The sequence below is a fragment of the Marmota marmota genome, unplaced genomic scaffold, assembly GCF_001458135.2.
Source record: "Marmota marmota marmota unplaced genomic scaffold, marMar, whole genome shotgun sequence".
Lineage (NCBI taxonomy): Eukaryota > Metazoa > Chordata > Mammalia > Rodentia > Sciuridae > Marmota > Marmota marmota.
Window position 1 is genome coordinate 15,325,140 of NW_025999941.1, and position 15,555 is coordinate 15,340,694.

At 40.7% G+C, this 15,555-nt stretch overlaps 1 protein-coding gene across 1 annotated transcript in view; it reads right to left on the bottom strand.

The window, feature by feature from the left end:
* The window catches only part of Cadps (calcium dependent secretion activator), a 468,098-nt gene that overhangs the window by 90,474 nt on the left and 362,069 nt on the right, over positions 1-15,555 (bottom strand). Inside the window, 4 exon segments of the mRNA XM_048801213.1 lie at positions 2,204-2,350; positions 11,718-11,859; positions 12,891-13,047; positions 14,271-14,291. Of these exon segments, the coding sequence (XP_048657170.1) occupies positions 2,204-2,350; positions 11,718-11,859; positions 12,891-13,047; positions 14,271-14,291 (467 nt within the window).

Sequence of the window (15,555 nt, forward strand, 5' to 3'; positions counted from 1 at the left end):
GCATACACAGCTACTGCGGGGGTGGGGGGGCGGGGCAAACTCCCAACATGCCAGGAGGGAGCCTACGGCCTGGACCGACAGGGTAATGTTTCCAGGACAGACCAGTCTGAGGTCAGTACGTAGATGCTATCTGACACGTAGGAGCAGGTAACATGGAAACACGTCCTTAAAATGAAAGGTGGCAAAAGGAGGAAATTGGAATCATGAAAAGATATGGAATCAGGCATTTCCTGGTGGGTGATAGAGAATCCATGCCTCCTTCTCAGATACTACTGTAAGCATCGTGCAGAAGAGATGCTTTTGTCTCTCTGCGGAAGTTCAGCCTTTCCCCCCTGTCCCATCCTAGGCCTGGGAAAAAAAGAAACCCCAACTTTGTCTAGTCTAAGCCCCGTTTTGGAACTGCATGGTTTATGTTTTAAATCATTAAGTACATATGAATGCAATAATTGGTATTTATTACAACAACATTTTGACACCCATCTGGTTTCAGAGTTTCAGAAAATTCTCTTAGGGTTTTTTTTTTTCTTTGAAGAGCTTATTATTAAGTTTTGACATGAGGAAAAGAATATTTTCTTTTTATTTTTAAGATAAACTGCTAATGTTAAGGCAATAGCACCAAGATTATTTTGATTGCTAAGCAGTTACCAAAATGTGTTCCCACTCATGCCTTAATTAATTGAATGGAGACCATTATCTGCTTTATTACAATGTCTTGATTCATATCTTTTCAAAAACAGTGTCACAGAGCATGCAGAGAAGAAGGTAAGAGAAGCTCTAAGATATTTACTTTTAAATTTTAAACAGATGCTACCTAATCTAACTTTTAATAGAGTCATCTTAGCATGAATATGATATGTTTTTCTTAGATGATTTTTTTTCCTGAGAAATACCTTTTTTTGGGGGGGGGGAGGCTTTAATTTGTTGAACATATGATTTCATTGTGAACTTGAGAGCAATTAGAGGTTTTTAAAAATGTGAGGTAGCTTTGGAGAAGCCAAGCAAGAAGCCCTTTTAATGCCCTGTTCTCTACCTGGAGTCTAAGAACATTAAAAAAAAGCTGACAGCCGTCCTGACGAACGTGATTTCGAGATTTCAAAACATCACTGCCAGTTTCAGATCATTTTTTTTTATTCCTTTGATAATAACACTTTCCTTTGAAAACGTGCCAATTTATTCTTTCAAGAAAAAGCTTATCTGGCCTATAATTAGCTGTGGTCGAAGAAAAGGATCAAAGGAGGGTATAGAATTGCTAAACCTTATTTCACTTATTAAATCATGCACGTGGTTCTAATTTAATTTCCCTGAGGTAGAATTTAGGGGTGCCGGATCTTCTTGCTAAGGAAAAAGGGGAGAGGATTCCTTTCCTCAGCTAGAAGAAATGGCTACTCAATGCTTACTCCCATGAACCACTGGACTTGAGGAAGTAATCCAGGCACCAAGAAAACTCACCTCATCCAGCCCTGATATTAGCAGAGATGAAGGACGACCCTACGTCTCAGACCACAGATGACGTGGCTACCCCAAATTTAATATTGCCTGGTCTGAATCTTGCTTTTTCAAATTTAGAGAACTTCTTGCTACCTAGATCTCAAAAGATCCTTACTGTAACTTGACCTAGGAATGTATCTTTACATAGTATTGACATTACTAGGGCTTGATCCATTCAGAAATTTTCATTTAGTCCTGCAGAAACTGTTACTACATTCTGCCATTTGCTGACACCGGAAATATGCTTTGTGGCTTAAACAGTCTCTGGGACTCATAATTATTATTTTAAAAAAATCAAAACTCAGCTTCTAGGGAAGTATGCTTCCCTTTTGAGACTGGGATCAGGCAAGAAATGACTGGCCAGCCTGTCCAATAGGTTTCCTGGACTATTTTTGGGTGACTAACTCCCCAGAATCATGTCACCTGCATGAAAAAAAGGGGGGTAAAATCCTTTCACAAAAGAATTCAGGAAGTGAAACATAGTCCTCAAGTGTTCAGTGGGCGTAAGACAAATTGTTAGTGCTGTATATATAGCAAACGTCTTACAAACATGATGTATGCCAGAAATAAACAATATTGTCTCTGCATGATCAGCAAAATATGTCTAATTATCCATCTCCATCTCTGTTATATAGGATGTATAGAAATAAACAATACATATCCATGCCAAGATCACTTAAATTTAAATTAGATCTAATGTGAACTGAATACACACTCAGCATCATATATAGCAGCCATCCATGACGGTGCCGAAAAAGTAGGCATTTGAGGGATGCCTAGAGGGATGTTAACTGGTAGATTTGGTACTTTGGGAAGGTTCACATTGGGTAGGTTCACATTGGGTAGGTTACTGGTTAAACTCCTGTGGAAGAAACAGACAGAAAGAAAAAAATACCATCACAGTGACAATGCAGATGTGGCAGAAGCACAATGACTGTTGTAAATAAATCGGCTAAGTCCACAGCAAGACAACAGTAAGAACTCAAGCGACACACTTCAGGAAGCAGCTTACGGACGGCAGCTGGGATGTGGCTCGGGATGCAGAGAGAAATGACGCACGTTAATGAAGAAACAAACAGAAAAAAATCAACAGGGAGTGGCTCAGAAGGGCGGGCCCTCGAGGGCCCATGAACAATGATCACATTGTTTCAATGTCTTCGTGAGGGGCCTTCTGTTTCCAAATCCATTGTCAAAAGAGTCCAGAAGAGAACTTGCCTCATACTAAGAACTTGAAGTTCATGGAATTAATTCTTGGCATGGTGGGCGGACCAGGCTGGGGCTGCTGTGAATTAGGTAGAATGGACAGCAAAGGCAGAGGAACAGGTGGAGGGGGTAGGGGAGAGGTTGATTGACAGGTGTCGTGTTAGAGTCTGCTAGGAGGAATAAGCTCTCGTGTTCACGTAGGGTGAACATAATTAATAAGAATGTGTTCAATATCTCAAAATAATTAGAGGAGAGGAATTTGAATGTACTCATCATAGGAAACAAAATCTATAAGGATTGATATGCTAACCACCCAGTTCATCACTACCCAAGGTGCACATGAATCAAAATATCACCTCCTACCTCACATGTATGTATAAATAGTAGGTGTCCATCAAAAAATAAATGATAAATTTAAAACAGAAACAATGGAGCACATTAACTTTCTTAGTCTCATTTATAAGTATTATCCAAAGAGACACACTTTTCGGGTCATGTATTAGATACAAGACAGGATAGAAAGCTCATCCCCTTGAACATACACAAAATGATGATATGCAGAAGTTGAATTCTTTCCAACTGCTATTTCTAAAGCTGGGAAGTATGTGCAACGGGGTGACAGAGTTGATGGCAAAGATGAAGAAATTGTATCAAGAAGGATCAGCTCTGAGTAATTTTATAGAATACTTAAAATGCAAACTTTCTGCCCTCCCCAAACTAAGATAAAGTACAATGGAGAAATGTTTGTATACAGAAATAGACACCTAGGGGAAAAAAAAAAAGAATCCCAAATGCAGGACTCATATCAAATTCTTCGACCAAAAGTGATTTCAAATGTGACTTCATGTCATACATAGTAGGTGCACTTGGATGTGGGATATGTCTGGGAAAGAACCAGGATTACCGGAGAGGCTGGGGATGCTTTATTTCTTTACATGAGTGATTGTTAAATAGATGTGTTCACTGTGTGAAAATTAATCAAGCTACACATTTTTTTTCTATAAAAAGTTAAAATCAGTTTAAAATGCAGAAAATATTGCTGGACACCATGGCACATGCCTATCATCCCAATGGCTTGGGAGGCTGTGGCAGGAGGATTGCAAGTTCAAAGCCAGCTTCAGCAACTTAGCAAGGCCCTAAAGGAACTCAGTGAGACTCTGTCTCAAAATATAATATAAAAAGGGCAAGGGATGGGGCTTAATGGTTAAACCCCACTGGGTTCAATCCCCAGTTTTAAAGAAATGCTCCAAATATTAAAAATGTAACTTTTTCTCATTTTTTTTTCAACAAAGATGGATTGCTAATGTGATAGAAGAAGGATGGGTGGTTTTATGAGTAAAGAGAGAAAATAAAACAAAACAAAACCCTCACCTTGAATCAACTGCCTCTCTCTGGAGAGTCCATGTCACGGACTGTTCCAAAAGCTGGCACTGAACGCCTAGGAGTGGCATTTTAAGGGTGTGCTATCCAGCCAAAGTCACTGGCACGGTAGAGCCCAGCCCAGCTCCGCATCTGAGAGGAGCCTTCCTGTTTAAGTGGAGTTGACAGCACTTTGGCAAAGGAATTGAGGTTCTCTGTTTTGGATCTTGCAGGAGAAGAGCAGGGTTTGCCAACGAAGCTCTGCCCCGGGGAAGCTGTTTGACTAACAGGACTCCTGGAGGGCTGGAGCTGCCTCTGGGGGCTTGCTCAGTGGGGTAAGCCTCTTTCTAAGTCAGAAATTCTGGACCCTTGTAGATTGTTTGGACACCTGACACCCTCCAGAAACAAGTTACTCTTTCACAAGGGTGACATAGCCCTGGCTGTAGAACGAAAACTCTAGAAGGCAAAATTGCCAACCTGGCATCCTCTCCTTGAGTCAGAGGAACAGGTGTCTCCCAGATTTATCTTTTATACTTCTCCTTTTTGGGAAAGCCCACTAAACATCCCTACTTGGAAAGAAAGGGTGGATTTGTGGGGATGGCCCAGAGAAGGTGAGCTAAATATGAGTACTAAGTAGAGGAAGAAAAATGGAACTCTTCCCTCCGTGTGTCTCTGTTTAACTCAGGAATTTGCCTTTGAATTCAGTCCCTGGTGGTTCTCAGTCTTAAACACTGCCATGTAACAAATCCGTTAGCAATTTCCACTGAGACATGTGTAAGCCTATATAAGCAAATGTGATCATTAAATGATACACACACTGAATAATGATCAAGGAATTAGGAGATCCTAGAGATGGCAGCCTGGAAAGTTAAAATGTCAATTCTGAGCAAATTAAAAGTAGCTAGGAATGAATAACATACAAATGTATGCAGAAAAGCAACTTAATTTAAACATATTAGCGGATGGTGGGTACACAAATTAGAAGTGAGCTTCATTTTGCACATGAAAATTAAAAAAAATACTTATATTAATCAAAGCATATTATATTTGTAAAATATGACAGTTTGGCTACCCTCTTGCACTGGGCTCATATAGAGACATTTCCTTCAGGGACATATCATAATGGTCAACTTTTAAAATGATATAATATGCTTGATATTTCTGCCTTAGCAAAATAATAGAGTGTATCAATAATGTTACTAATATTTCATTTGGGTATTAAAAACATATTAATAATCAAAGAGGTGAATTGCAAGCATAATATTTCACTATTATCCATGGGAAAGGGGAGAATGTTCTAGTTGCACTCAGTCCCGATGATCAGGCTCCTGGAGCTGTTGGTGGTTGTAATGAATTATTATGTTTAAAGAGGGCCCTTTATCAATAATCTAAGAGCCAGTTAGTCATGCTTCTCTGTTAAGAATCATAACTTATATGTCACTGGATAGTACAAGATGTGTGAACGGCGATTCTAAAAATGGATACATGTTAAAAATCAGATTCATTGGGGCTGAGGCTGTAGCTCAGTGGTAAAGTGCTTGCCTGGTATGTGTGACATACTGGGTTGAATCCTCAGCACCACATAAAAATAAATAAAGATACTGTATGTTCATCTACAAGTAAATAAATATCTTTTAAAAATCAGATTCATTCATTTTGGGGACCCTGATGAAAAAGGATAACTTTCATTTCATTCCCATCTGTGAAGCATTGGATTAAAAGAGTTCTCATCTACCCTCTCACGTGGATGAATGTTTATAGTTGTGTGTGTGTCTAATCATTTCTACTGATGGGAAGGACCAGAGGTGGAGTCATTCCTTATTTACTGGAATTAATTTTATGCAAGACTACATTTACCTGCAGAGGGGCACAGTGTGTCTTCTGTCTGTGATTTCTGCTTCAGATTTATGGATGGGGTATATTTTAGATACAGAACATGTTCTACTCTTATTCATTTTTTGCATGAATATATGCAGTGTATCTTTTTTTTGGGGGGGGGGCATCGGGAATTGAACTCAGGGGCACTCAACCACATCCTCAGCCCTTTTTATGTTTTATTTAGAGACAGGGTCTTGCTGAGTTGCTTGGGGCCTCACTAAGTTGCTGAGGCTGGCTTTGAACTTGTGATCCTCCTGCCTCAGCCTCCTGAGCCGCTGGGATCACAGGCCTGTGCCACTGCGCCCGGCTATGCGGTGTATCTTGTCTTGTCTTGGTGCACTGGGCATCAAAACTCTCTCAATGTTCTTAGGTTTAATCCTACTTTGGGGGCATGGGCATCCTTTGATATCTTCTCAAGAGTCCATAGTGACATTCATGACCCCCTCCTTCTCCACAGGAATTTAATACCACAGATATACTGTTTATCTGCTTATGTATTGCATGTAAAAGAAACAGGTGTCTCACAAATTTATCCTTTCACTTCTCATTTTTGGGAAAGTCCATTAAACATCACTACTTGGGACTAAAAGGTGGTTTTGTGGGAATGGGCAAGAAAAGGTAAGCTAAATATATGAAAAGACTAACCTACTTTACTATGCTCTGTAAAATGCCAATTTTCACCAGCTTGGGGATTATAAAGCCCCCAATTGAGGATGCAATGCCTACAGAATTAATTTCCAAACTTCATGGGATTTTGGAACCTTTCAAGCCTGTCTCCAAGGCTTGTTTCCTCCTTTCTTTCTTTCTTTTTTTAAAAATATTTAGTTATTTTTTAGTTTTCGGTGGACACAACATCTTTATTTTATTTGTATGTGGTGCTGAGGATTCGAACCCAGCGCCTCGCGCATGTCAGGCGAGCGCGCTACCGCTTGAGCCACACCCCCAGCCCTCCTCCTTTCAATATTGTGATGGCTAAAGGGAACATTCCTCGTTCCCTTTGCAAACTCTGCTTCCTACCCTGTTTCTATTTCATGCTCTTTTCCCAACACCCCTATCCCTTTTGAAATTTTAATCTCCAAGCCATTACCTTCATGGTCTCACAGTTCGCTCCCTCTAATCTATGATCTCGCAATTCTTCCTTATGGTATTTGTACACTGGTAAGTATTTAGTCATTCTTCTTGTGTGAATGTTGCCCAGGCTCAAGTAGATTGAAATCTCTGCAATCAGGTGAATGTATCTTTTCTTCTTTCCCATTCTCATCACTTTCCTATTGTTATCTTTACAATCTTCAGCCTGTGTAACTTCTTTCATCAGTATGCCAATTAGTCATGAGGAGTCACTGAGCATAGATTATATCCCAGATCCCTGCTCTAGCTGCTAAGGAGATAGTGACAATCTTTTTTTTTTTTTTTTGCGGGGGGGATACTAGAGATTGAACTTAGGGGCACTAGACCACTGAGCCACACCCCCAGCCCTATTTTGTATTTTATTTAGAGACAGGGTCTCACTGAGTTGCTGATGACCTCACTATTGCTGAGGCTGGCTTTGAACTCATGATCCTCCTGCCTTAGCCTCCCAAGCTGCTGGGATTACAGGCGTGTGCCACTGTACCAGGCTGAGATCGTGACAATCTAATGTGTAGATGTGTACAGATATGAAGAGGTACATTTGCAGGAATGTGAACATTGGAAGAGCTTGGTTATTCTGTGCTTGTTTTATAAAGGACTGCATGCGTCTCAGCAAAATCAACTGAGGGAGGATCTTGGTGGCCCAACGTCATCTAGTGACACGAGTTCCCATGCCAAATCTGATCCTTGTCAATTTGACACTAGGCCACCTACACGTTGCTAAATTGTCTCTGGTCTGATATTTCTTATGATGAAAATATTGACATCATTAGCAATCTGGAAATGGACATTAAGTTTCAGATTTTTCATATGCATATCTCAGGCAGAAAGGAAAAAAGTGCATTTTGAGAAAAGAGGAACCCAAACTTTACTGTGTGCATAGATCATGAAGCAGCATTTAGATTTACCATTTGAATCCATCCTAACCTAAAATTATAACTATGAAGCCAAGGATTCCTGTGCTTGGAGTGTTCAAGGAGAGACTGAGTGACCACATGTCAGGAAAAGGCACTGGGGATGGGTTGGGGCAGGTGCTAGACTTGGCCAGACTTTGGATGAGGTGCTTTCTGGGATTTCGTCCACCTTCAAGGCCATATGACCGATCAGCAATGGGCCAACAGCAAAGAGCTGTGGAAATGCTGTACACCTGCTTGTTGGTGGGCTGCCAGAAGGGGTGCAAACCACCTGCCCAACTGTGGGTGGTGATCCTGTGACACATCCTGATGGACACCCCAGAGAGGGCTCCCTTGAGCTGTGGTTAGAAGCTCTGCGGGGGCAGCTTCCACCAATGTGCAGAGATTCCAGCCAGGACTGCATATGGCACAATGAAAATAGATGTAGTCTCTCTTTTCTCTCCTCCCAGAGATGGAAAGACAGCCGCTGGATTTTCAGGGGAAGATGACCACAGGACTTAGTCATTTTACCCTTTCCATCAAATAACATTGGTTGCATTAAGCCCAGATAATTATATCTCCCTTTTCATTTATAGGGCCCTATTTTGAAATGAGGAAATTGGAAGGAAAAATAATACTTTTAACACTGTTTTTTTAGCAAACTCAACACATTGGTAGCATTTTCTGGTCAGAGAGCTGTTTTTCTTTAATGTTTTTGAATACTGGTGATTTCGAAGATAGCTTTTACAATGCCTTTCTCATTTTACCTGTAACCATGACTTCTGAAAAATAGAAGAATAAGAACTATTTGAGGATAGCAATTGTTTGACAGATAGGCTGGTGTGTGTGTGTGTGTGTGTGTGTGTGTGTATTGGAGGATCATGGAGCCCCAACTGAAAGGAATGAGCAAATCTAAATTTACCCAAGTCAGTTTCTTGTTTTTTGGGTGAGCTTGATGAAAAGGATTCCAAAAAAATCATTTTTACCCTTCATCCTCTGCCATTCTACAAAGCCGTCCCACACCTTCCTCATTCTGTTTACAAATCAGCTAATAAAACGTGTTTGGTTTCAAATAATTTTAATTTAGTCTGTGTTTTAGTTGGCCCTTTGAAATCTCTCCACATCCTCTGAAAGGTACGTACTGTTTAGTACAATTTTAGCACAAATTGAACAAACTGAAATCACACTCACTCGCCAACAGCACAGTTTTGGACGGCAAAGACTCCTTAAAATATACACGCGCATCTGCATAATTTCCAGGTGATTAAAATCACAACTCTGATTCCTTTATGAAGCTTCAGATCTTTAAATCATCAATCCACCAATTCCAGTTCTTTTCCTCAGTAAAAAACATCCCCAACAAAATATTCCCAGACTAAGACTTCCAATTGTGAAAACGATTTCAATTCTATCTTTACTTCTGATAGTACTAAAAATATTTAATGCTTCCAAAGGAATAGCAGTCATATGTTTGGCTTTTGAAGAATTTAACAGATTATAAAATGACTTAGGTGACATTATCACAGAGCTCCACGACAATTCTCAGACCCTGGGTAGGGACTGCTTAAAAAATTGGTTTTGCAGATGAGAAAACAAATTACTAGAGTTTTGTTCAAGTGCTTGCCTTGGACGATGAGGTCCTAAATCTAAGCCTTTTAAGGAACAGTGAAGGGTACTGATCATTCCTTCCAAGGTTTGTTGGCATTTATACATTTAAACCCAAATAAGTACATGCTATTTCAAGACCATTTTGTTTTCAAAATGGGGATATTACTCATTTAAATTTTTAATTTTATTTTCACAGCTATTCTCCAAAGCAGAATTGTATTGATTATAGTGAGTGATTAAAACAAAATTAGTGTTGGGCACAATGGTGCACGCCTGTAATCCTAGTGGCTTGGGAGGCTGAGGCAGGAGAATCTCAAGTTCAAAGCCAGCTGCAGCAACTTAGCAAGGCTCTGAGCAACTTAGTGAGACTCTATCTAAAAAAAAAAAAAAAAAAGAAGAAGAAGAAGCAGGGGGTTGGGGATGTGTCTCAGTGGTTAAGCACCCCTGGGCTCAACTCTGGCACAAAAAAAAAAAAAAAAGAAAGAAAGAAAGAAAAGAAAAAAAATTAGAAGCCTCTCATTAATGCCTTACCATCAAGGGATCCAGTTTCATCCTCATGAGTTAAAAAGGCAACAGGGCCATGTCAAGAGGCCATTATCAACCTAAGGATGATAAGCTAAAATTTAAATGTCTTGGCATTTGCAAATAAAGAGTTACTGCCTATTAACTTGCTGTCAGTAGAGCAAGCTAGAAATCATTCCTTGTGGCTCAGAGAAAGCTTAATCAGTCAGTCATATACAGTGGAATATTAGAGGGAGAATCTTAATTTAGGAAATCGCTTAAAAACAGGTCAAAGATTCCATACTGAGGACAAGCTTCTTGAATATTTATCTGGACTTCCTTTAGGTCACTAGGACACAGTCTAGTCCCACTTTGTTCTATATGGATTGCTATGCCCCAAAGATGTAAAAGGAAACAAAAACAAAACCTAAAATTTGATAGGGAAAAGCCCGAACCAGACTTCACTAGACTTTTGCAAACCACACCACAAACTCTCCACACAGGGGTCTCTATTTACAGACAGGGAAGGCTGGGGCTGAGCCTCTGGCATCCTGGGGGCATAGCCCTCTTCTTGGCTGGGGAATGGAGGTGACACAGACTCTACCAAACACAATCAAATGGGACCTACTATGTGCTAGACAGTGGTGAACATGAACAAACTCAACCCACAGGATGTCCTGTGATTTTTTCCTGCAGGATAGAAAAATCCATTTTAAAATGCAGACTGTGGTCAGTTACATTAAGGAAACTCTGGGTTAATCAGAGGTGAGCAAGATTCTGTGTAACTAGAATCTCAGAGTTGGCAAACTAGCCCGCTTTGTGGCTGTTCAGGATAAGGGTATGGGTGGACGAGTTGGGTAGGTAGTGTTTCCTGAAGTCATCTGGCTGTAGAGTTCTTTTTTGAGGTGTGTCTCAAGGGCCCAACCCAGGAATAGCAAACTATGCCCTGTTGGTATATAAAGTTTAGCGGAACATAGCCACAGTCATCTATAACTGTTTTCATGATACAGTAGCAAAGTTGAGTAGTTGTGTTGCAGATCATGTGAATCAAGAAGCCTAAATGTTTATTATCTGGCCATTTTTTGTTTGTTTGTTTTGGTACCAGGGACTGAACCCAGGGGTGCTTAGTCACTGAGCCACATCTCCAGCCCTTTGTAATATTTTATTTAGAGACAGGGTCTCACTGAGTTGCTCAGGGCCTCACTAATTTGCTGAGGCTAACTTTGAACTTGAGATCCTTCCCCTCAGCCTCCCGAGCCACTGGAATTACAGGATTAGTCATCAGGACTTTTATAGAAAAAGTTTGTTAACCCTCTGAGAACCCTATGGAACACGCTTTGGGAAACACTAATTGCTTGGGATAACACCATTTGAGGAAGATACACAGTACAAATATCACCGCCAGGTTTATATCACTTCATCCTTATCAAACTTTGTGCAATAAAACAAAGGTTTCACTTCATAAAACATTTCTCAACCTCTTCCCCCCACCCCATTTGGGCAAGAAAGGTAAGAGAACCATGGTAGGAAATAAATAGAGTGCTTGCTTTCTATTCAGGCTAACAATGAAAATGTCATGTGACACCATCAATCCATTTCTGGATGACTCTCCAGCCATTTGCACCCAAACTCCGATGGTATCAAAAGAGGTTTCCTTACTTGACTGGTTCCCATGACTCCCGCTCAAAGCCCCTGTGAATGGATTGTGCAATTGAGGACTCCATCAAATCCACATATCTAACAACAAGTGGGGCAAACAGGTCTTGCAGGTGTTTGTGGAATTTTCCATTGCACAAATTATCTAGAACAGAGAAGCAAAAGCTTGGTAAGAACCCACAGTTGCTTTATCAAAGTACAGTGTACACACAGAGATGATGGCATTCTATATTAAATACCCTGCTTTTAAGGAACTGGTCCCTGCCAGCCCCCACCCCCCTGCCAAATAAAAGAGGAGGAAAAAAAAAAAAAGAACATGAACAGAAGTTCTTGCTTCAATCTCTTTGGAAGAGAAACGACATTCAAAAATACTTTACTCATTTTGTGTCATTTAAGGAAAAACAATGATGTTCCTTCAAGAAACAACATAATAGCAATGCATACAATCTTTTTTTGCGGGGGGGTTTACCAGGGATTGAACTCAGGGGCACTCAACTATTGAGCCACATCCCCAGCCGTATTTTGAATTTTATTTAGAGACAGGGTCTCACTGAGTTGCTTAGCACCTCGCTTTTGCTGAGGCTGGTTTTGAACTGGAGATCCTCCTGCCTCAGCCTCCTGAGCTGCTGGGATTACAGGCATGCACCACCATGCCCAGCTAATGCACACCATCTTTTATGTTTACCTAGCTCCCATTCAGTTACCAGGAAGAAAGAACATTCTTTACTCCCTCTCTTCCTCCATCACCCTCTCTAGGCAAGGAAAATCAATTTACAGCTATTATTTCCATAAGGCACATTGTAATTGCTTGCAGTGCTATTGCACCAGAAATCATTTCTGACCGAGAAAGCATCTTCTGATAAACAGTGCCCAAGGTGAAGAGGGTAAGCTAATTCATTTGATCGAGGACAAACAAATCACAAGGCATGGACACCTCTTCTCACACTGCTCTTGGGTTTTTTCTTTGCAGTTAAGAGAGGGCCTCTCTGCCACAGGACACTTTCTGGAAGAAAGGGAAGGTCCCTGAGCTGCGAGATGTGTGCATGTGTGTTTAGGTCACGGGAGCACCATGAAGCTCTCCATCCAACCCATGTTCTCATTGGGGTAAAGATGTCTTAGCAATCTGTTTGTCTGCTCACTACTCCAGAAAGTCAAACAGTCCAAGATGATACATACATTCGGTTCGGAGAAAATCGTTCAGTAGTTGAAACAGCGGAAAACTGTCCCATGTATCTGGGGGTTGCACTTCTAATGCTGCATCCATGTCCACCGCAAAGAGGGACAGGAACGTCTCTGCGTGCTCCACCATTAAGTCCGACCACCACGCGAAGGCCTTTGAAATGTGGCAGAAAAACAATAGACACAAGAGGCGGTGAGTTTCTCTCTCGGATACAAGATGTGATCTGTAGCCCTCGCTGTTCAAGATTGACTATGCATCCAGCAGGGTGTGGTCATTTTTATTGTAAAGAGAACAGCATTTTGGAAACAAATGGGGGTTCTCGGGGTCCAAGGCAGTGCTCCTCGTGATCCCAGGCCTGCCACACGAGAGCCTCTTCTCTGACCTGGAGGTCAGAGGTTGCAGCTGTAGAAATGACAGACGTGGAACTTCTGTTCAATTTACAATAACTCAGTAGGTTTGGAGTCATGCTGTCAATCACCGTTGGTGGCTAGTTCTTGCTCTAAAATATTAGAAGAGGGGAGTTTCTTCACTGTGTTTATGGGTTTTCTGCTGGTCTAACTTGAAAATTGGTCATTATTGATCACATTAATCTACATGTCTGGGGCTTCATTTGTCTAGGGTCTCGTACAAACTCAGGGACTCGTGTATCCCTACACGTTGGGGATGTTACTTCTATTTCAGGCTAAGTCCAAGGAAACCATTACTGCAATTGTCCACAGAAAGTGTGATTTGAAATCTCTTTCAGCATGGAGGTATTTGGTTTTGCATCCGGTCTGCTGGAAAGATCAGGCTTAAGTTAGGAAACACTGAGTAAAATCAGGACTTCACTTCTCTGGGGGTTGGACATGTATGTACATTGAAAACCAAAAAATATCAGTGAAGTAACTCATTTTCATGCACATGGGCCCTTGGAAAACATTGTGCAGGGTCTTAGGGCAATCATTCACATCAGACTTGGCCAGATGTGAATGCAATTCAAAGGCATGCATGCATGTTGGCTAATCATTTCTGGCAGAGAGCATGCAGAATGTGTGGCGGTGTCAACAGGCCCTGTTTTGCTGATTTCAAAGAGAGCAGAAAAAACAAATTGCCAGCCCCACTAGCCCCCCGCCTCCCCATTCAATGCTGTAAAGTATTTACACTGGAAACACTTTCTGGAGCATTCACACGCCCCTCCCCCCTCCCCCCCAAAAAAGGTGGGAAGGGATTTGAAAACATGAAAGATGATCATGGAAATAATTCCATAAATGGAAGGGTTTGTTCAATGGCCAAGCTCTTCTGTGATCTAGTAGTCATTGGAGGGGATAATCTATCAGCCACTAGGAGGCAGAACAGAGGTCCACCTCTCTTCTTTTGTGAGATTTTACTTTACTTACTTCTCCTTTATCAACATGTGGCTGGTTTGCAAATTAAATGGAAAAAATCAAGTCATGGACCATTCTGCAAGGTTGGCTTGACTGGAAATAGACACCTGCTGTTTCCATTTTAATTTACAGTAAAACCTCACGGATTCAGAGTTATGGCAAAGAGAAATGCTGGTCTGTCAACAAAATTTAGCCTAAAGGGTTGGCGTTTTTAACAGAGATATCATTTAACAGCTTTTGAACATAGTTTGTAATTGGGCACCAAAGTAAATGGTATTCATAAAGTCTACATGGGTTATCATACCCATGTATCACAAATGTGTACTTCAAAAAAATTCTTCTAATAATTGTGGATAATTTAACATATAAATTGAAATTTTAAAAGTGGGGGATTTAATTTCATAGGTTATGGGATAGAAAAACTATGGAAAGTCTCTAACTAGTAAGAAGAGCAGTTAGAATTTCAAGGGCAAGTTTGAGATCATGCCAAAAATTTCACTTAGGAGAAATTAAAAAAGCCACATCTGCAAGAGTATTGTCACAGATTCCAAGCATTTGGGTCTGAACTGATGAGGTTTTATTGTAATTTGACCATCTGGGGTGAGAAACCTGGAGTCTGGGGTTGCTTCTCTAATTACTGACTAAATCCAGCAGAGGAAGAAATCCCCTGCCCACCCCCCAAGCTTTCCCAGCCTTCAGCCTCTTAGGCAGAGACTCTAAATACTGGAACTTGCTGGACTCCCATCCCCACCCTTAACCCTATATGGAGGGCCGACTCTCATCAAATCTGATCCAGGATATTTATAAAATTCACAAAGGTGAGTATTTTTTCTTTTATTGATCAACTACATCTTTGGGGTGAGCCAAGCAAAGCTGGGTAGACCCGGTTGCTTTTCCAGACACAATGTCAAGAAAAAGAAGGAAAAAAAACCCAAAAAACCACAAACCAAAAGAAAAACAAACCATAAATATCTGAAGTTAAAAATTTCTTAACCCAATCTCATATTTGGTTTTTACCAGCTTTTATTTAAAAGTTATAGACCAGAGACCATCAGAAACACCACTTTTACCACCTATAATGAATGTAATCCCTTGTTGTAATTTAATATAATGCCAAGCGAGTATCTACAGTCCTTGAAATAATAATCATCTAGATTGGCAACCTTAAAAAGAACAGTAAGTACTGTGGTATGGGTCATCATTATGGAGGTTGGTGGGGGAATTTAAAATTTGAGTGAACCAAGAGAATTTAGATTTGGGACTTGCAGAAGAAGTGAAAAACAAGAGCTATTTCTGT